The sequence below is a fragment of the Vanessa cardui genome, chromosome 17 (assembly GCF_905220365.1).
Source record: "Vanessa cardui chromosome 17, ilVanCard2.1, whole genome shotgun sequence".
In the NCBI taxonomy this organism is placed as follows: Eukaryota; Metazoa; Arthropoda; class Insecta; order Lepidoptera; family Nymphalidae; genus Vanessa; species Vanessa cardui.
In genome coordinates, this window is record NC_061139.1 from 6,391,695 (window position 1) to 6,412,700 (window position 21,006).

Below are 21,006 nucleotides of genomic sequence, written 5' to 3' on the forward strand. Positions count from 1 at the left end.
AAAATAAATATTAGACGAATAAAGATAGAAAGGATTCAAAGAATTGAAACAAATAGATTGTTAGAAGTATGAACATGCTTGGACATCAGACGAAACGAATTTATTAAGCTAGGATTTATTATCTAACTCTTTATATTATTAATACATATTTTTAGTTTATTGATATATCACGTATTAATGAATTAAAAATGTATGTCGTTTATTACACATTAATGAATTTTTTTTTTATTGTAGTTAGTTTAAGAAATGTGTGGGCCAAGCATAATAATAGCAAGGCATGAATAAAATAAAGCAAATTAATAAAAAATATTCTTAATTAAATTTATTAATTCAAATTAATAAATTATTTTAAAATAAAACCAACATATTTCTGTGTAATAAGGTAATATTATTCAATATAAGCAATGTTACCCTATCAAAAATTGTATAACTTTCCGAACGAAATACGTATCTGTCACGTAACAGTTCGGCAAAACTCGTGTTTCGTCTCATAGTCGTTGGTTCTTTCGGAAATCGGATTAGTCGTGTGATTTTTTCGCGTCTAACGAGTTGTGCTGACGAAGTGCAGACGTCTTTCGGCTGCCTTAAAAATCGAACTTTGGTCTTTTTAAAATTATTTAGCTGAAACACGTAAGTAAATTTATAATTTTAAATTTATGAAATATTCGATTCGATAAAAAGTAGCTTATACTTATGACTCAATATTTCAACGCCCTTACACTAAGGCTAACCTATAATAAAATCGACCTTTACCATTGCCTGAAATACTCTATAATTATTATAAAATATTTAAAGTTGCCTTTATAGTGTGTTGCCGAAGGGTTTAAACATTTTTCTTAGCATTACATAAATTGCACATGCTTACGTAATGGTGTCATTATCACGTTAGTGCTTGGCAATTCCCGGATGACATTGATCCCTTAATAGTGACCTGATTTCGCAGAACACTTAGTTCATGGCCTAAACTTTTTTCGCCATAAACTATAAATTGTTAAGCTTCGACTTGTAATTAAAAATTCAAATATATATATTCCCGCTTTTTTTTATAAGCAATCTCCAATATTACATGTTGCATAATAGAATATTTAGATTGGTTCAAAATTATTTTATAGAATACATTTCATTGTAAATTATACATCTTTCAAGAATGTAATTTATATTTTTATAGAACCACAATGGGTGTCCCTGCTGGTAATGCTGAAAATGGAAAGAAAATCTTTGTGCAGAGGTGTGCTCAATGCCACACTGTAAGTAGCTTTTTTAATTAAATTTATCAACTATAAGCGAAAGTACTACTACTATTTCTACATTCTGTTATTAATTAACATTGAATATACTTTAATTACCAAATGCATACTGTTGAAAAGAATGTGTTACCTATGATGTTGAAATTACACTCAAAGACATTCTCTTAATTTTTTTTCTTTAATGTAATAATAATTTCTTCACCTTTTATATATTTTACTCAGTAAGACATCTTGGTGGAAAAAAAATTAACATCTAAAGGTCATCCCTTTTTGTCATTATTTGGAAACTAGACTCCAATATTCTTCATATTTACTAATCGTTCTATCTAATGTAATTTGTCAAATTTCAAATTATCAGGTTGAGGCTGGTGGCAAACACAAAGTAGGACCTAACCTCCATGGCTTCTTTGGACGCAAAACTGGCCAGGCTGCTGGTTTCTCATACTCAGAGGCCAACAAAGCTAAAGGTATTTTTTCACACTACTGTTATATTAATTAATTATCGTAATATGTTTGAAAACTATATTGTTTGACTTAATTATAATTATGAAATCTTAAAATAATTGAACACATAATGTCAGATAGAGTCTACATTATCAGTTAGATAAGATGTAACATTTTCACGGACACGGTCCACTATAATGGACTGATAAACTAAGTAATGTAATCATTTTCAAATAAAGGAAGTTACATAATATTGCTATGGTGTGGAATTTTTTAAGATAACATGTAGTTAGTATGTATTGATTATGTATGTGATATTTGACTGGATTTATTGAAATATTTTTAATTATAGGTATTACCTGGGGAGATGATACACTTTTCGAGTACTTGGAAAACCCCAAGAAGTATATCCCTGGTACTAAAATGGTCTTCGCTGGATTGAAGAAAGCTAATGAACGTGCAGATCTAATTGCTTACCTAAAGCAAGCAACTAAGTAATTTTAATGACCTTAGGAAAACTTAAAATAAGAGGAATATTCCATTATATGGAAAATACTTCTTATTTGTTAGCGCAATCAGTATCACCATTATTTAATATATTTATTTTGAGTTAGCAAAAGTTGTGAAGTTGTTACTCATCACCATCAATCTTCATAGTTGAACGTTTGTGTGTTGTATTTAATGTAAATGTTATAAATGTATGACAAAAATTTTTTGCTGAGCATAACAATGTTGTGAGTGATTTTAAATGTTATTAAATTAATAATAGACATCCTAATTAGCTTTTCATTTGTAGGTGTGTTACCCAAATTTCAAATAGAAAAAAATGTGATCACCAATGTTACCAATACATAGATGTAAATAATTTTAGATAATTTAAATAAATTTTATTTTTTTGTTTTACCATTATTTTAATTTATTGATTAACCTTATTTTAGTTTGGGTTTCTTTAAATATACCATTAAAATGTTACAAATTTTATGTTTAAATTCTTAATTATTTGTTTTAAAAGCTAAAATTGTAACAAAGAAAAACCAGGAAGAGTTATGTTCAAGGTCAGAGTGATTAACCTTAACTTTGCATTTTTCTAAATTTAAATTCGCTATTCACGCTTTGGTATATATTATATGATATTTAGGCCAGATAACATTTGATTTATAAGGAAAAGAAATAATTAGAATTAAATATACGCAATCATACAATTATTACAACTAACACTAGTAAAAGGTGCTATCTGAACTTCGCCACGTGCAAAATGTGCTTATTTAAACATATTACATTCATAGTTAATCTCTGCGTATTTGTCATTACTCTCCGCCGTAACAATGTCGATTTTCTATACATAGTTACCAAGGCCAACATCCAAGGTTAAGGCTACCATTTTATCGTGAAGCACCGTTGATGCTGATTATGTTGTACAAACATTTAATAGATATTAAAACTCTAATACTGTTACTTAGTACAGTTAAATTAGACGATGCGAACGATATAACTAGCATTATTTATGTTTTACGATAAAATGTAAGCCTCTAAATACCTTTGGCATTAGTCTTGGTCTCCTAACCTATATGTACCTATAGAATGTCGATTATACAGCGTAATACTTATTCGGATAGGGTTTACTTTAATTTAAAAAAAGTTTTGTAGTTATTTTAAATATAATTTAATTTCTTATTATTATGTAATACGTTATGCTGTTTTACGAACGTTGATAGATATATCTCACTTATTTGTCACTCTCTTTGGATTTAAGTTAACGTGGTACCACTACCAAATATCATTAAAACTGGCTCAGTGGTTTGGACGTGAAGGATTTACAGACTGACAGCCAGAATAACTTTCGCATTAAAATTTAGTGTAGACATACCTATACAGGAAGCTCAAGTGTACCTGAGTGAATAAAATATATGCTTTGAGTTTATTAGTAAACTTAAATTTATTAATATTGTAGTTTGACAGTAATTTATATATTACACCCTTCGAGTTTTTATATCGTTATAAATAATTTAATACCGAATACAAGAGTGACGCGAGTTGGTTCTATAAAACGTGAGGTTTTTTTATATAAGAAAAAACGTATCCAGTATATAATAAAATTTAAGCTATATATGTATGCTGTATGTAATATATATGTAAATCGAAATCCCCGCCAACTTAAAATAACTTGTTAGGTAGGGTGGACTAGACTGATGAAAATGATGAATGATTACAGACACAGAATCAAAAACTTTATTTGTTTATTTACAAATGTAAACTACTTTAATATCTTTATATAACATATAAATTAAACATAAAAACCTCCAGAAAGGTTCAATCAATCAACGTAATCTAGATAATTGAAAGTATAAGTATATAAAAATATTGTGTATTAGTAAATCTGACCCGATTACCAACTTGCAACACTGTTAAGTGTCATTTAACTGTTGTCATACAATACAGTTTTCAAAAATTGACTGGATATTATGTATTTGGCTTTAAACGAGATTTTTAATTTTATGTGATTTTAATATTAAACTGAAATATAAATATATATCTTAAAATTAACATGCAGGCACTCGTTTTTAACGACACTTCATTTTTATAGATTAATAATTTATTGAATCTACTTTTATCGGTGTATAGTGAATTTTAATATTTATGTATTTCTGCTCAAAGAAAGGTTATTTTTAATGGTTTTAACATCTTTATTAAAAGGTGAGTCGTATTTTCCGTTCATAAAGGCATATGCAAAGCCCTTTTTTATGTATAAATTATGTCTATATTTGTCTTCATTAGCAGATGACTAGGTGACAAGGACGTGTGTTTACCTAAATCCAACTTCGTTTGAAGAATTATTTTGAACTTTCATAAATTATGGCAAAATCATCAGTTGTTTTAAGTTTTCATGAAATTTTATTGCATGAATCTGATGTTGAATTACTTGGTGGGCCACATTGGTTAAATGATACCGTCATATCATTTTATTTTGAATACCTAGAAAAAGTACTGTTCAAAAATGCCAATGAAATATTATTTGTTTCACCTGAAGTTACACAATGTATAAAAATGGTTCAAGCCAGTGAAATAAGCATTTTCCTAGAACCACTAGACATAGATACCAAGAAGTTTGTATTCTTTGCTCTCAATGATAATAATTCTCCCGACAAAGCAGGAGGTTCTCATTGGAGCCTTCTTGTTTTCTCTAAAACTGAAAATTGTTTTTATCATTTTGATTCATCATCTGGAAGCAACCATGATGTTGCATGGGATTTTGCAAGTCATTTAATGTCATATTGGAAGAAAGGAGGTAAGATTCTTGGTCAAAAACCATTTACAATTGCACAATAATACAAAGATTATTACAAAATATCATTGTATTTATGTTATTTTCATTGACCAGATTAAAAAAATATATTGATTCACATAAACAAAATTTATTTTCATTTCAGGTACAATTAATTTTGTGGATAAGGAATGCCTACAGCAAAATAATGGCTATGACTGTGGTGTGCATGTAATTTGTAATACTGAGAGGCTAGCAACCCATGCTCAAAACCATCAAGAAATTAACTCATGTGAAATGTCCGTCAAAATTAATCCTAACATAAAGAGGAAAGAAATTCTTGGAATTATTCATAATTTATCAAAATCAAAATAATATTTTATTTTAAATTATTCATAAACTAACCAGATAATTAAATATTTTCAGTTTAGCAGTTAATATTTCTGTGTTAGACATTTTCTTTCCACATTATAAAAGGAAGTATAAATTTAAGCAGGAACATATTGTAAAAAAAAATATTTCACTGTTATTTCTTACGAAAATTTTAAGATATATGATAAAACCTAGCATAATATATGTTGTTAACATACAACAAAATTAAAAAAAGGCATCTAATTTCTTTTCAAAGTATCTTACTAATGTCACATTCAGTTAATTCATGCAATGCTAAGTTAACCACCATACATTTTTAACAGTGAATGTTATTCAAAGGCTATTTTAAATCAAGTTCCTCTCTTTTTGAAATCTACCATCTAAAACTATTCTATATGTGATCAAAAAGAAATAAATGATGGCAAATTATTAAAAAACATGGTGTTATGAGCTAAGCTGATTTACAAAAAATAATTCATTCAAAAAAAATAAATTGTTGAAAGTGTTTTTCAAATTATTATTTTTTCCCCTATTACCCACGTCTTTAACCCACCCTTACTAATTAAAAATATTTGTAGTGTGATGTGGCATATTTTGTATTATTAATGATCTGATACACTCACTTATATAAAGTGAATATCAAACATTTTTGTTTTACATATAAAAAAGTATCGAAAATATATTTGGTTTTAAAAAAATCATACACATATCAAAAATGTATTAAAGAGTTGAATTATTTCATGGCTCTATCCACCCTCCGAACGCTTTTTCTAACTCCTCAGCAACCGCCAGACACAGTCTGTCATTGTTGTGGTTTGCAATTACTTGTACTCCAATAGGAAGCCCTTCACTGCTGAGACCTAAAGGAACCGTAGTTGCGGGGAAGCCGAGGCTGTTTATTATCGATGTGTACATGAAATTCATGGGTCTCATCAATGGCTGATTGTGATATGGCGCAGGGGTTGGGTGAGCAGGATAGATGAATATACCATCATCCCCTAACATTTCTTTAAAAATGTCCTCCAAATTATCCCGTAACTTTCTAAAATGTTTGTACTTTTCACTTTCGAGATCTACTACTTCGTAATCAACCAAAGCAGTAAATAGCCCAATTAAAGTGTTTCCTGATAAACCCAACAAACTTTTAATTATTTCTCGAAATATTGAACTGTAGGTGTAATCTTTTATGATATATGACCCAAATGGTATATTACTTTTCATAGTAGCAAACCAAATTGGAGAAGATCTTTCAAGTAGTTTAATTTTTTTCTCTTCACTTGTTATTTTATATTTTAATTTAAAATATTCAACAACTTTTTCAATAGCGGTTATAATTTCTGGGTCTACTTTCGTGGCCATTGGAGCATTGTTACTGAACTGATGAAAGACCCTTATTTTTCCTATATCGACAGGTTTATCCAAGTTAAGTTTCTTGCAGTTTTCTCCTGATATAATCTTGAGAATAGGTTTTAAATCAACAGCATATTTTGTCATTGGTCCAATACCTGTAATTTGAGTGGTTAAAATGCATTATACAGCTTAATAATTCGAATTTTTTACCGTCAAAAATTATTTATTTAAATGGTGAGTTTTCTGCCAAACAAGATATTGTTTTGTGAAATAATTCAATTCAAACTTACATAAAAAGTCGTGTTGCATTTCTGTAGCTGAAGTCGGGTATTGTCCATGGTTGGAAACTGCTTTTCTTGAGGGCTTATGTCCAAATATTCCATTAAAATAAGCAGGCATGCGAATGGACCCACCTATGTCAGAACCTGCGTAAAATAATTTTGAAGTCATGTTCGTTCGTAAACTACGGAAGATTTGAAGCTACACTACAAGTTTTATAAGAAATACCTATTCCAAAGCAACTGCCCGCAGCAGCTTGTATACATCCTTCACCGCCTGAGGATCCGCCAACAATTCTTGTAGTATTGTATGGATTATTTGTTCTGCCATGTATGTTATTGTAAGTTTCCCACCTAGTTAAATACACATAGATATTGATAAATATATGAGGCAAATGTTTTATGGGAAAAATAACGTTAACACAACGCAATTTAGCATCCTATGATATGTTCATTTATATACACGGATTACAATGTATGAAAAACTGTCCATCAAGTAACTTTTAATTTGATTTATTAATTTGCGTCTTAGCGGTATATGTAAATGTAATGGATAAATATTTTCTGACTCAAAGTTTTTCATACGGTTCTATAGTTGTAACTTACCACATGCAGAGTTCTGGAACGTTGGTCAAGCCAATAATAATGGCACCATTTTCTCTTAACAGCCTAATTACTTCAGCATCTTCTTTAGCTATATAGTCTTTCCTTAAAACTACTCCTGCGGTTTGATGGAGATCTATAAAACGTAGTATAATTTTAGTTTGTTAAGGAAAATGTAAGTATAGTTATTCTTAACGTCATTATTTTATTTTGCGTAGTAGCAAGATAATTGTAGCTTATTCTGTTACCTTGTATCAATAATTATAACCTCTCACAGCAAGATTGTTTTGATCTTTAATATCTTAAATAGTGAAACCTTTGACTTATTTTTTCTGACGTGTGCCTACGCTAATAGTTGAATGCATAATATTCTGCCAATGTCACATGAAGATGAATCAACAAATTTGAAAGTTTAGATTGATTAGAAAATAATAGGATAATAACAACAAACACCGAATGTAAAATTTATTTTCACTTTTGAACATATATGGAACTCTTTCATATATGTTCAAAATTTAGTAATTTGAAATATTTTTTTTAGCATATTATGTATCATTTGTCCTTATATTCGGAGATTAGATCTAGACCTTCTTCGATGGATAATACATGGTAACGCAAAAAAATAGTTTGTCAATTCGTACTGGTAGTTTTTAAGACTCGATAATCGTCACAAAAAAACTTCGTTTTAATATTTAGTATATGTTATGATATACGAAACACCGTATTTTTGTATCTGAATTATTTTCTTCATTATAGCGTAAACCCTGGGTGAAATTATTCAGCAACGCCCTCACTTAAACACGATAGCACTGAATTATGATCATAACAATAATAAAAATGCGTCAGTGCCGACTTCAAAACACACGTAATTTTATGTAAATACATTTAGTTATATTCACATGAATCATTTTTATGTATAGTTTATCTGTTTCCGTACATATCAACAATGAACAACTAGATTAAAATTACACATTATAAACTCAGCTGATAGAGCTAATTTTCGGGGGGAAATCTGGGTCATAACGTAATATTTTAAAGAGAAAACGATAACGTTTCATAAACAAAACTAAAAAGTTGTACCTTCAAATGACAAGTGCCCCATAGGCGATTTACGTAATACTTGGACCTTCGCATATTAACGCATCTAGTTGATGGTGATTGTATATCTAAAAGTCTACGCAAACATGACTGGCTCGACTCATACAAACAAGTAGATCATACACACCTTTAACAGCGACACAATCTTTTGTAGTAAACGGAACCCCCAAAAAGGGCTTCTCTTGCAACAACTGTTCTGCAGTTTTAGTACCGCTTCTTATAACTTCATCAGCTTTCTTCGCTTCTTGTAAAGCTAATTCAAAGCGGTTTTCTACAAAGCAATTTACTATGGGATTTATGTCTTTTATTCTTCGTATACATGCTTCAACAACTTCGACACTGGTTATCTGAAAAAATAATAAATTAACTTTTAAAGTAATTTAGTTAAATAATATACTCATAGTCACTATATATTTAAATTAATCTCAACGTATTTTTACAAATGGTTATTTAAACGTTACTTTACATTTTTTTACGAGGTCATTTATACTATGACTGAAGTCTTAATATCACTGAGATTTTAAATTAATTAGTAAGTAATTAAATGATAACGTTACGAACGATGATAAAACAGCTTAATTTTACATATATACGCGTTTAACATTACTTAGAAACATAAATAGAACTACAATTATTTTTGTACGATAAAAGAATAATATATTGATATGCAGGATCTTGGTGGTAGACCTATGTGCAAGCCCGTCTGGGTAGGTACCATCCACTCTTGAGATATTAACTGTGCTTAGTGTTGCTGTATTTCGGTTTGAAAAGTTCGTGAACCAGTGTACTACAGATACAAGGGACATCATTAAGTCCAACGGATTGCGGCGTATTGGCGATGTAAGGAATGCTTATTTTTTCTTAGAGCTTCTTTGTATATAGGCTATCAGTATTGTTTAAACTAATTTTACTTGGAGGTAGGGCTTTGTGCAAGCCCGTCTGGGTAGGTACCACCCACTCATCAGTTATTCAACAGTTGTGTTCCGGTTTGAAGGGTGAGTGAGGCAGTGTAACTACAGGCACAAGGGACATAACATCTTAGTTCCCAAGGTTGGTGGCACATTGACGATGTAAGGTAATATATCGTACAGCGTCATTGTCTACGGGTGATGGTGACCACTTTCCATCAGGTGACTCATATGCTCGCCCGCAAACCTATACAATAAAAAAAAAATTTAAACGAACTGTTTAGACTTTAGAAATGATTTGTTACATTTAATTAAACCTTCGAATGAAATCTGTGACGGTTATATGTAAACAAAAGAACCAAACGAGCTTCTTATTCTACAGAGTATAAGATTTCAATTAAAATGCAATTTCAATTAAATATTTCGAAAACGCTGTGACATATAAATGTGACTATAAAACAACAAACTAGGTTCACATACAATAAAAATATCTTAAGATTTTTGATAAATGTGTAATGATAATGCTCGTTATAACACGGACAGTTTATTTTTTACTTTTTTGCTAAAAAATTAAAAGACAATGGACTACTAATGTGCAGCCTTGTGGTGAGTAATACTTTTGTTCCATGTAGGTACTTAAATATCTTTAAGTTGAATGTTATTTATATGTAATTGGAGCTAAAAATAGACCGTACACCGCTTTTAGCGTAAAATCTTATGATGATAAAATTAATATCAAAAGTATTTTTATTTACAACAACATTTATAAACTGATTTCAATAATTTATTTGCAAGTAACATTTTTAATTTATTAAAAACTACTAAATATTCCTTGAGAACAACATTTATGTGTATTTAATTATATATTACTTTTAATAGACAAAGCCGCCTAAATGCGCTGCTCAATTTTGTTCTGTTTGTATTGATTGTCTTTCATACGAGATATATGACGAATACTCTACTTTTTAATATTTTAGTCTTCATACTACATTAAAAGTACTAGCTATGAAGGTATAAACAGATCAGTAAACATAAAAAAATATTGAAAATCGGTAGAAGACACATGGCTAGAGCATTTGCCTGTTATAATTTTGAGTTATGCGTAACTCAAAAATATGCACATTTGAAATCACATAAGTAATGACTAGCCGAACATGGGTTTTACCAAGAATCGTGTCTATTAATGATTCTTTATTATGAATAAATACATATCTGATGATGTTACGAACAAAATAGTCTTGAGTGACTTCGATTGACATTATTAAAAGATAATGGTATTTATATATATATATTTATAAAAAAAAAAACTATTATATACCTAGGTAGTTGCTTCATAAAATTACGGATAACAGTTATCAATTACACATATTAAAATACTAAATTTAAGGTAATTTAATAAAATACCATACAAATTTGTATAGAATATAAAAAGTAGATATTAACGTTAAGTATACGACGATTCGACAGCTGCCATTATTATAAAATAAGTAATCATGATAATACATTACAAATAAGTACCGCTAAGTAAATAAATTAATTCAACTATTAAATCATTACATATATAATAAATATAATAGGACACGATTCAATCCTGAAGTGAATTGTGTTATTATTAGCCAGAGTACAAATAAAATTACACAGTTTTATAAAATAATGATAAGGAAAACTGATGTGAAATGAATTTAATCATTGATCGCTTTATCTGGAATGAGTAATTCATGATCATCGAGCTACAATACTGAAGCTTTGTGTGATTCACAAACCTGCTTAGTCCTTATTTTTCTCGCGACTTCTGTAGCCGGTTGCTTAAGAATGTCATCTGTTATCGCCGGTACCTTTTTTCCATCTGTCCCATAGTACAATTTAAAGAAAAAACTTGTAACCAAATCTAATATCGCACGTAATGCACTCATCAATCGTAATTTGAATCGGATTGGACTAGTTTTTATTTCAGTTACAGTCATTTTAGCGATTGACAATCTATAGTTTTTTAAGACACTTAGTAATGTTATTGCTTGCTTACTTAATTCAATTTTACACAGTATTACTTCGTAAATAACTTTTTATTATACTAATCACAGTGCGCTACAAAGCGACACAACCGTTTCTTCCACGGTTGATATTCGACTTAAACTGTGAATAGGTATTATGAAGTCATAATACGGAGCGCGGTTTCAAATATTGGTACGTAATAGTATCGCTATCTCTTTCTGATACACTAACTTTATACGCCCGACGAAGCATCGTCATCGCGTAAAGCGTTATCCAGACGCTCCCGCCTACACCTTTCTTGTTTGCACTTAATAAATAAATAGCCTTTAAATGATTTGACTTCATCAATATCAATTTATCGTCCACTATATGATTATTTTTTTAAATTCTCATTTTCCTTTACCCATGTTAGTAAAAAAATCAATAACGTGTAATCCCCAAGGGCATTTTTATCACCTTGTGTTTATATTTTTCCCATTACCGGTTTAAGGTAATTTATTGCGTTGTGCTTATAAATTTTCCTATTCATATTTTACGTAAAGTTATATTCGTAAAGATTACCGACATGAAATATTTACCATCTGTGTTTTGTTTAGAAGTCACCGGTTCGTCGTCGAGTAAAATAGCTAGGTAAAGCTATTTCGGTCCATATTAATGAAAATGACATTTTATTTTTATTTTTTACGTATCATTCAGAAATTCGTCACGCCGTTATGTGTACCTACCTACATGACAAGAAAGAATATATATATATATATATATATATATATATATATATATATATATATATATAATATACATAATGTTTAGTATCGGTTTGCTTGTTGTAAATGTAATGATATGATGTCCTTTTGGTATTAGAATAGTCTATTCTCTATTGTATATCAACGATAAGAGAAAAAAAAGCCAAATAATCAACATTTAACAGTAAATTGACGCAATATTATTAGTTGAGCTTGACTAATCTATGATATTTACTACGTATTTGAAAAAAAAATGCGTTTTGATCGTCGACGAAACTGTTATCGAAATTTTGTTAAAATGAAGGTGGAGTGAAGTGGTAAAATTAAAATTATGGTGTAGGTAGTTAAGTGAAATAGTGTTGTGTTATACATAAAGATATATTAATCATAAACTCTTATTAATGAAAAATATAGCTTAAATATTAGTAAATTGTATGAAATACGTAAATCTAAGTTTGTTTAAGTATTAGTTTTCCATCTTTTAAAGTGAAGTCAAATAAACAACATCAACCATGAATTGCCATGACATCATGGTCAAGATCTAAAATAATGGTATTCAAGTATGGATACGTAATTTTTTTTTTATTTGAACTATATTTACCTATAAGTAGTTGGGTTGTGTAGTGTTATATTATAAATAAATATATATTAATGAATAACTGTCCATAGTATATAATATACTAGAGGTATTACTAAATCACGAGTAATATTTTAAACTAGAGTGTGTTTATCTTTACTCATTCTGTTATTGGAATAGACTATTATCATCTAGTGTATTGTATGGTATTTAATACTGGTTTGCATTTACATTTAGTTCTGTAACAATTAAATATACTTAGTGAGTTTGATGATTGATTATGAGGAAATCCTGGTATATAAAGCCTGGTAGGTCTAATAATCTTTTGTTTATTAAACATAAATTTCTGCGCCGGTGCCAGTGAAATGAGTATATTCTTTAAGCATTTTGATATCGATGAGAAGAAGTTTGCCTATCTATCTACCTGGGCGTCAATTCTACTGTCATCATTTTATAGTAATCGAAACGTTATCGATGCTGTTCAGCCGTTTTTCTATTTTACTAATACAACGAATTAGTTGCGGTTTCGTCGAAATTGGGTCGGAATATAACCAACCGACTAAATAAAAATTGGCCTTAAAATACGATTGAGCTGAGGCTGATTTTCGTGAGGAATAATCAAAGATAGATTGGAATACAATCTGGAACGTTTCATAACCGTTACATGTTAGTATAAGTGGACGCCTGATAATGCAGAGGGTACAATAAGACCTTGAATTTTATGAATAATGATTAGAAGTACTTCTCTCCTACATTTGAGAATAACAACGCCTGGTTCCGAATATTTATTACAATTGGAATTATCTTCTAACGTAACACCTTTCAATTAAGGTTGTATGCCAATATGACTAGCTATCCAACGCAAGAGCTCTCTTTTATCTGTCTCGAGTAAAGTTTTATTTGTGGATAAATAAACTGCTGCGATCATAATCCATAAATGACCCATCATACTCATCCGACATATAGAAGCCTTGATCTTGATTGTTAATTGTCGACGGCGGGTCTAGAGAAAATTACCATTGAGCTGTTATTATGAAACCATAGATATAAAGAGAGGCAATTGGTTTTGAGAAAAACTACATATTTTAAATATTGTTATATAGTGTTCGAAAAAGTGCAACTTCATCTAGTTGCACACAAAGTGTACAATTAAAATAATTATGTGGAATACCGTACAATTAAGTATTGAAAATAAATCATACGTTGTAGAAATAAGAAAAAAAAAAAAACTCTTGCAAAGCACAACAGTTTTATTTTTACAATTTAAATATATATTCATTTAATATGAGAATACCCATTACAGAAAATTAAATATGTTAGATTTTTTTGAGACTTTGGTAGTTGAGTTATTGCTATGGCCGTCTTCGACTTATGGCCGCGTTCATTTAACTTGTTGAGAGGAGCGATCCTTCCCACTGTGGTATGCTCGTGGCTCGGTGAAGCTATCCTGGGAGAACGAACGTAATTTTGCATCCTTGCCACCCTTTTGCGTACAGCAGTGCTAGTCCTCAAAGGGGGAAATAGTATATACTTGCATGCAGCCATAGTCTGGCGCCTACGCTGGATCCAAGGCCTAGATTTTTCATGAATGCCACTTGTTACGTTTGAGTTACCAACACGGACGAAGATGTCATCTTAATAAGAAACCACCAATTGTTATACCTCTTGTAGCTAGCTCACTAAGCCTTCAAACTGGAACACAATAATACTAAGTAAGTTTGTGCACAAGAATATTTGATAAGTTAAGCCCTGCTAGGTAAATACGTAGGAACTAGGAGCTTGCACGAAGCCCTACTACAACTAAATGTAGAGACCCTACAACAGAGTTTTTATCCTATATGTAGTATCATTTGCTTTGAAGCCTTAATGAATACACCAAAAATATTTTATTTACAAATATCTTCCATGCATAGATTTTGATCAATTACAACAACACAACTACCTACAACAATTTATTATATGTATAAATCGATAACATTGTAAATTTTATTTGTTTCTTTTTTATAAAATTCTCTTCGGTGGAACACACTCGCAGTCAAAGGGAGAGCGTGGCCGGCGCCGGGCGTACCGTCGATATCCCCTGACTACGATACTTCACTTATATTTTATTGCTGTATAAAGAATAGTAAAGTTTTTATGTTTCAATCACTTAATGAGACTAAATGGTCATCGCTGATTATTTTTTCAGACATTTTTAACTTCATGAAGACTACGTGGAGTTAATTAGTATGCACTGTGAAAATTTATATGCCGTACTGGGGGTGCTGAAGGATTGACAAACAGAGACATCGACCGCCGGAAAGTGTCTCAGACTCATAAAATTGATGAGTTACTTAAGGGGACTACAGTAGCTAATTGCCCTTGAGAATCACGCGCACACACTTACACTAACGACAAAAACGGCATGTCCCCGCGCGCACTACGCTTAGCGAGGCGGCGAGGTTACGCCTGAATATTCCAACAGATGGCGCCGAACCGCCGTGCGCCGCGCCGAGCGAAAGCGAAGCGAAGTCAATTCTATCAATTCTATCAATCATAGATTTCAAAAAAATAGACAGGACAACAGAATTATTTTAATTTTTTTGTGTCATTTAAAAAATTATGATAAAATTAAGCTGAATTAATTAAACTTAAATTATTATTATTTTATGTACAAAAAATAGTTAATTTAAACATTTTTTTCTTTAATTTTTACTGTATCAATTCAATTAGTTGTAATACTAAATATTAAATCGTACCTATTTTTAAATTTTATAAGTTTGTTAAGCGATTTATTAAATAAAATTGGAACTATTCCTAATTTGTACACTGACAAAAAGCGTAGAGTTTGTTCATTTTACTAATATCGGTACACAAAGAAAAAAAAATTAAGTTAAAAAAGTCAGCATCAAAAAGTTACTATAAAAATAATATCGTCAAGTCGGTTTAGTAGAATTATTGGTTAACTCGGTCAATCACAGTGGGTTTAGTCATAAATCTCATAAAAATAGTTTGGATATTAGAATTATTTGTATTGTTTTTGACTGATATTTCAAATAAAACTGATTCAATTAAATTCAAATATTTTTATTTATTTTTGGTTTAACAAAAAAACAAATAAATTTCGTTTCGATTTTTTTATTAAAATATTTTTTTTTAATTATTCGTTCGTCGTCGTTCGTTATTAAAATATCTTGGATACTTGCAATCAATATTTCACCCACTTTCACTGAAGCTACGAGCTAAAATTTGTACTATTCAATTGATACTATTTCCAATCTTTAAAAAATATTGAATTACGTATATGACACTTCTAAATATTTTAGTTCTTTGGTTCACAACAATTACATATTTCAAGATGGCCCAGTGGGTAGAACGCGCGCATCTTATTGCGGGTTCAAACCCAGGCAAGCACCACTAAATATTCATGTGATGTGCTAATTTGTATTTATTTATTTTTTTTATTATTAAACTTCATCCATACATAACTATATTTCCTATTATAAACAAAATCGATAAAATTAAACTCTAACGTAATAGAAATAGCTTCCGTGTTATTTTTTTCGATTTTCTTAATTCTGAAAAAATAAATGCATAGTTGTTAGTTGTCAATTAAATTTTAATAATAATAAAATATATATATATATATTTTTAAATATAGTCCTTTAAAAATAATAAAATTTTAGTTCAGAGTGCGGGGATCGAACCCGCACATTCTTCTTGGACTTTCTTGCATTGACCAAATACTCCATGGTGACTATAAGAAATCAGTCGAAAAATCTGATTCTATGCGAACTAATTGCATTGTTTTTAATAAATGTTTCCAATAATCATTATTTATAAAATATATATATATATATATATGTTTACTAATTAAATACTCTTACCTTTTCATATTATCTTTCATATGTTCGGCTTTTTAATTTATATGAACGTTTTTTAGTTTTCTTCACAGATTGTACTTTATTTCCCATGTTTACAAAATTAAACTTTATAAAAAATAACTTAACAAAAAAATAAATGGCTAACTACAACTAGACTATTTTAACTTAATATATTTATTTACATAAAAGAATAATATGCGACAATTAATTTACAATTAAAATTACACAAAAATAAAATCTACGAGATTTTATTCGCAACGATGCGGTGAAAAGAGCGACACGTCTGTATAGCAACAGGCCTCGGCCGGCAGTGTCTGTACGAGGCGCTCACGCACACATGCTTACGCATTTTGGTCGAAAATAAGAAAATCTGATTTAAAAAAAAGCTATTGATTTTACTAAATAATTATGATAATAAATTTTTAGTATATTGTTTGTAGAATAATCTGACAAAAGACCAAAAATATTGAAGGTATATAAGTGTAGTTAAAAAACAAAAAAAGACTTTTTTAGAGGTAACTTTGCGATTTTTTTCTATCGTACCAAATTAATTACATCATGTTTTCAACACAATTAATAACTAGCATCTATCCTGAAGATTAACATATATTTTTTTCATTTGGTTTATTGCATTGGATTATATACTTTTTGGCATTTTAAAACTTGCATTTAGCTCATGTAGTCCCCTTAATATTTAACTCATGTAAACACAACGGGCGTTATATTTCCTACTTTACACATATCATATTTTTTGGTGATTTTAAAGTTCTTTTTTGTTCAATATTTATTTTGTACTTATTGGATTGTTCTTATTCTATTTCCAAAATACAAACTTTAAACTCACTCTTCAATGTTTGATTAAACACATATTCGGTTTGACACACATATTTTATTACAAAACTTTTAGCCTTCTGTCAAAGAAACTGAAAGTTTTTGTGTTTCTTCGACAAAGGTTGCAGCTTTCACATAATTAATTAATGATGGTTGGAAACGTCGCCATATTGAACATATTACATATATAACGGAGCAAATGATAAAAAAATACGTTATTTTTCTATCTAGAGTTATGATTCCTTCTGAATCGAACATTGTAGAAATAAAGTAATGAATCGTGAATCGTTTATTGAAAATTAATTTGATTCTTAACATATCTTCAGTAGATACGTTATACATAAGCACATATGGTTATGGCGCCGGGTTAACTAGTAATGTATAAGTTATTATAAGAGCTTATATTATCGAGAATGGCGACCCTGGTGTGCTTTGTTGTTGTCTTCTTCCTTTTTATCAGTCATATCACCATTGACTCGAATAATATACTAGTTGACAAACTTTGCCAATTTAAAGCAGCTAACGTTACAAATATTTATAAAAAAAAGAGCCTACCTCGTTTCTGGAAGGTCAGCAGCTCATTTTCACACGCCCCTGCGTTGCAGATATCTATCGAAGATGGTTTCATCAAACAAAATATCTATCCGCTCGCCAACTATTAAATTAAATAAATATTCACACACAAAATATATACGTACAATTTTAGTTGGTTAATTAGTTTAGCCCATATAAAGTTTCGTCAGTAATTATTTGTCAATTCGAAAATCTTCTAAGGAGCTTACCATAGAACTGGTGGTAATCATCATGTATGGAAAATACTTTATGTCCCTTATAGGCGACTTTTCCCTCTCTTTCTCAATTGTATGATGAATAATACAAATTTATTGAAAAATATTTTTCTTTTAAAATTAATTTTATATTTTATAGAAACACCATGGGTGCTAAAATGAAAAGAGTATCTTTGCGTAGAGGGCTGTTCCTTGCCACAATGTAAGTATCTTTTAATTAAGTGGTATTAACTATCACCAAAAGCACTTGTATTATTTTTTTTATTCTGTTATTCATTAAATTGGATATACTTATTAATTACATATTATTTTACTGTTGAAATTACACTCGAAGACGATGTCTCTTAATTTCAGAGAAAAATAAAGAGATATCATTATTTCTTCAGCTTCTAAAAATTTTAATCTTGAAACATTTAGTGGAAAAAAATGACTATCTAAATGTCTTTCCATTTTGCAATTGTCAAATTTCAATTATTTATTAGGCTGTGACTGGAGGCAAACATAACATCCTATGTAACCTAACCAAACCTCCATGACTTTAATAGACGCACATCTAGCCATAATACTGGTTTCTCATACTCTGAGATCAATTAAGCTAAAGGTATTTTATTTATACTACTGTCGTATTAATAAATTCTCCTTATATGATAAAAAAATATAGCTTGGCTTAATTTTAATGAGGGAATCTTGAAATGATTGAACACATAACGTCTGATAGGCTCTTAATTATCAGTCAGATAAGATGTAACATTTTCACGAACACGGTCCATAATAATGCACTGATAAACTAAGTAACGTTATCATTTTCAAACAAAAGAAGTTATATAATATTCTCTTGGTCTGAATTTTTTAATATAACATGTAGTTAAATACTGAGTTAGTATGTATCGATAATGTATGTGATATTTGGCTAGATTCATTTAAAATATTTTACATTATAGGTACCTAGGGAGATACGCCTTTCGATTACTTGTAATCGAAAGGCTCAAGAAGCATATCCCTGGTATTAAAATGGTCTACGAAGGATTGAAGAAAGCTGACGAGCGCGAAGATCTAATTGCTTACATAAAGCAAGCGACTAACTAGTTTTAATGATCTTAGGAAAACTTAAAATAAGAGGAATATTTCATTATATTGAAAATGCTTCTTATTGGTTAATAATTTCTTTGTTTTTAAAACTAAAAATGTCTCAGTGAGTCAGCCATGAAAGCCAGAATAACTTTCGCATTAAAATATTAATAATTAATACACCTATAACTGTAAATCCAGTATACTTAATTGAGTGTAAGTGTAACGATTATGGGTTTATTATTAATTTTTAATTCGAGATTTATTGTTTATATGTAAGTTTTAATTTTTTTTTATATCGTAGTAATAAATAATTTAGTACTGAGAGCCCTTGAGGGTAACACAGATCGATCTGATGATTTGTAATGTCGAAAATGTGTGTTTTTATTAAATTCGAGTATTTTTTCTATAACTGAAACCATACGAAATAAAGATATTATTCGACAATAAAAAACGATAGAAATATTTATTATACATATACTAGAAGAAAACCCGGCTTCGAATGGTATAAATAAAACTAAACAAACACATTACATCATTTTCTATTCATATTTTTTATAAACATATTGATTATCAAACATCTATATATATTTTCTACACAGCTTTCAACGCATCCATAACGTAAACCTCAAAATTAAAATATGGCCGTCCCTTGAACTGTCATGTCATTGAATTTTATGGATTTAAATTATAAAAACCACGTAGCACAATTTTTGAAAAATCTTTTACTTGCCCGTGCCCGCAGAGTACTTTATTAGGACTCTGGGTCATTGACTGTGTATATCGACTTATAGAAGTCTCTTCCTGACAGTCCATAGGCTAACATTCCATTTTTACCATCTTTATGGAAAAATTATGTTATTATAGGTACACTGTAAATTTCATAAAGCTTAGCTAAGAATATATTGATCATCACTAGCTTCAACACATCGTTGTCATGCTGATCACAGTCTTCTTTTCAAAGAAGCGGTTTCTTGAAACCTAGTCCCAGTCTATTGAACAGTGGAACGACTGGCACCTAACCGTTCCGCCACAAAGCATTGACTACAGCCTTCTTGAAGAAGAGTCATTACATTATAAAATTTGTCACGTAAAACCAATTTAAGCTATTTTACATCAAAATCAAATCATTAAAATTACTAAAAACCTTTTTTTGTTTTCTTTATAGCTCAAAATCTAAAGAAAAACTGCAAGAAAATGATCGAATCGACTAGAGTATTTTTAAATAAATACGCTATTGAACATTTTTTTTTACTTTCTAGTAATTTGTTGTAATTGTTTCTAATTAATTTTATTCATATACAACTACAACTACTAGTTGTACAGAAATATCCAAGACATTGCCTATTTTGTTTGCAAATGGATTCATTAAAAGGACTTTATTTTAAAAAACAAAGTCATTGACCGATTCTGAGAGATAAGCGCATTATATTAGTAGAGATAGCTTAATAATAATATATATGAGACTAAATTGATACTTTTATTGACATGTCGGTAAGTATGTACTAAGTAGGTACAATTTGTGTGAGCGTTCCTATTTCTAGTAAGCTATCCGTCCTCCAATATGGATGGCTACTTTTCA

At 29.8% G+C, this 21,006-nt stretch overlaps 3 protein-coding genes across 4 annotated transcripts; 2 read left to right on the top strand and 1 right to left on the bottom strand.

Annotated features, from left to right (window-relative positions):
* Positions 1-464: 464 nt before the first annotated feature.
* On the top strand, positions 465-2,594 carry LOC124536940 (cytochrome c). The gene is made up of 4 exons (XM_047113608.1): positions 465-630; positions 1,169-1,247; positions 1,606-1,714; positions 2,044-2,594. The coding sequence occupies exons 2-4, from the start codon at positions 1,176-1,178 to the stop codon at positions 2,187-2,189; spliced, it is 327 nt and encodes a 108-aa protein (XP_046969564.1). The 5' UTR covers positions 465-630; positions 1,169-1,175; the 3' UTR covers positions 2,190-2,594.
* Positions 2,595-4,074: 1,480 nt separating this feature from the next.
* Positions 4,075-5,535, top strand: LOC124536713 (sentrin-specific protease 8). 2 transcript variants are annotated; one of them, XM_047113280.1, is made up of 3 exons: positions 4,075-4,385; positions 4,470-4,977; positions 5,120-5,535. In XM_047113280.1, exons 2-3 carry the CDS (start codon positions 4,545-4,547, stop codon positions 5,326-5,328), a joined length of 642 nt encoding a protein of 213 aa, XP_046969236.1. In that variant the 5' UTR covers positions 4,075-4,385; positions 4,470-4,544; the 3' UTR covers positions 5,329-5,535. The 2 variants fall into 2 exon arrangements, with proteins under 2 accessions (XP_046969236.1, XP_046969235.1); XM_047113279.1 differs by having other exon boundaries at positions 4,076-4,385; positions 4,467-4,977.
* Positions 5,536-5,855: 320 nt separating this feature from the next.
* Positions 5,856-11,703, bottom strand: LOC124536712 (fatty-acid amide hydrolase 2). Its single transcript, XM_047113278.1, has 6 exons — positions 11,326-11,703; positions 8,782-9,001; positions 7,560-7,692; positions 7,183-7,307; positions 6,966-7,100; positions 5,856-6,830 (listed from the first exon to the last, which is right to left on the bottom strand). Exons 1-6 carry the CDS (start codon positions 11,524-11,526, stop codon positions 6,064-6,066), a joined length of 1,581 nt encoding a protein of 526 aa, XP_046969234.1. The 5' UTR covers positions 11,527-11,703; the 3' UTR covers positions 5,856-6,063.
* Between the last annotated feature and the right edge of the window lie 9,303 nt (positions 11,704-21,006).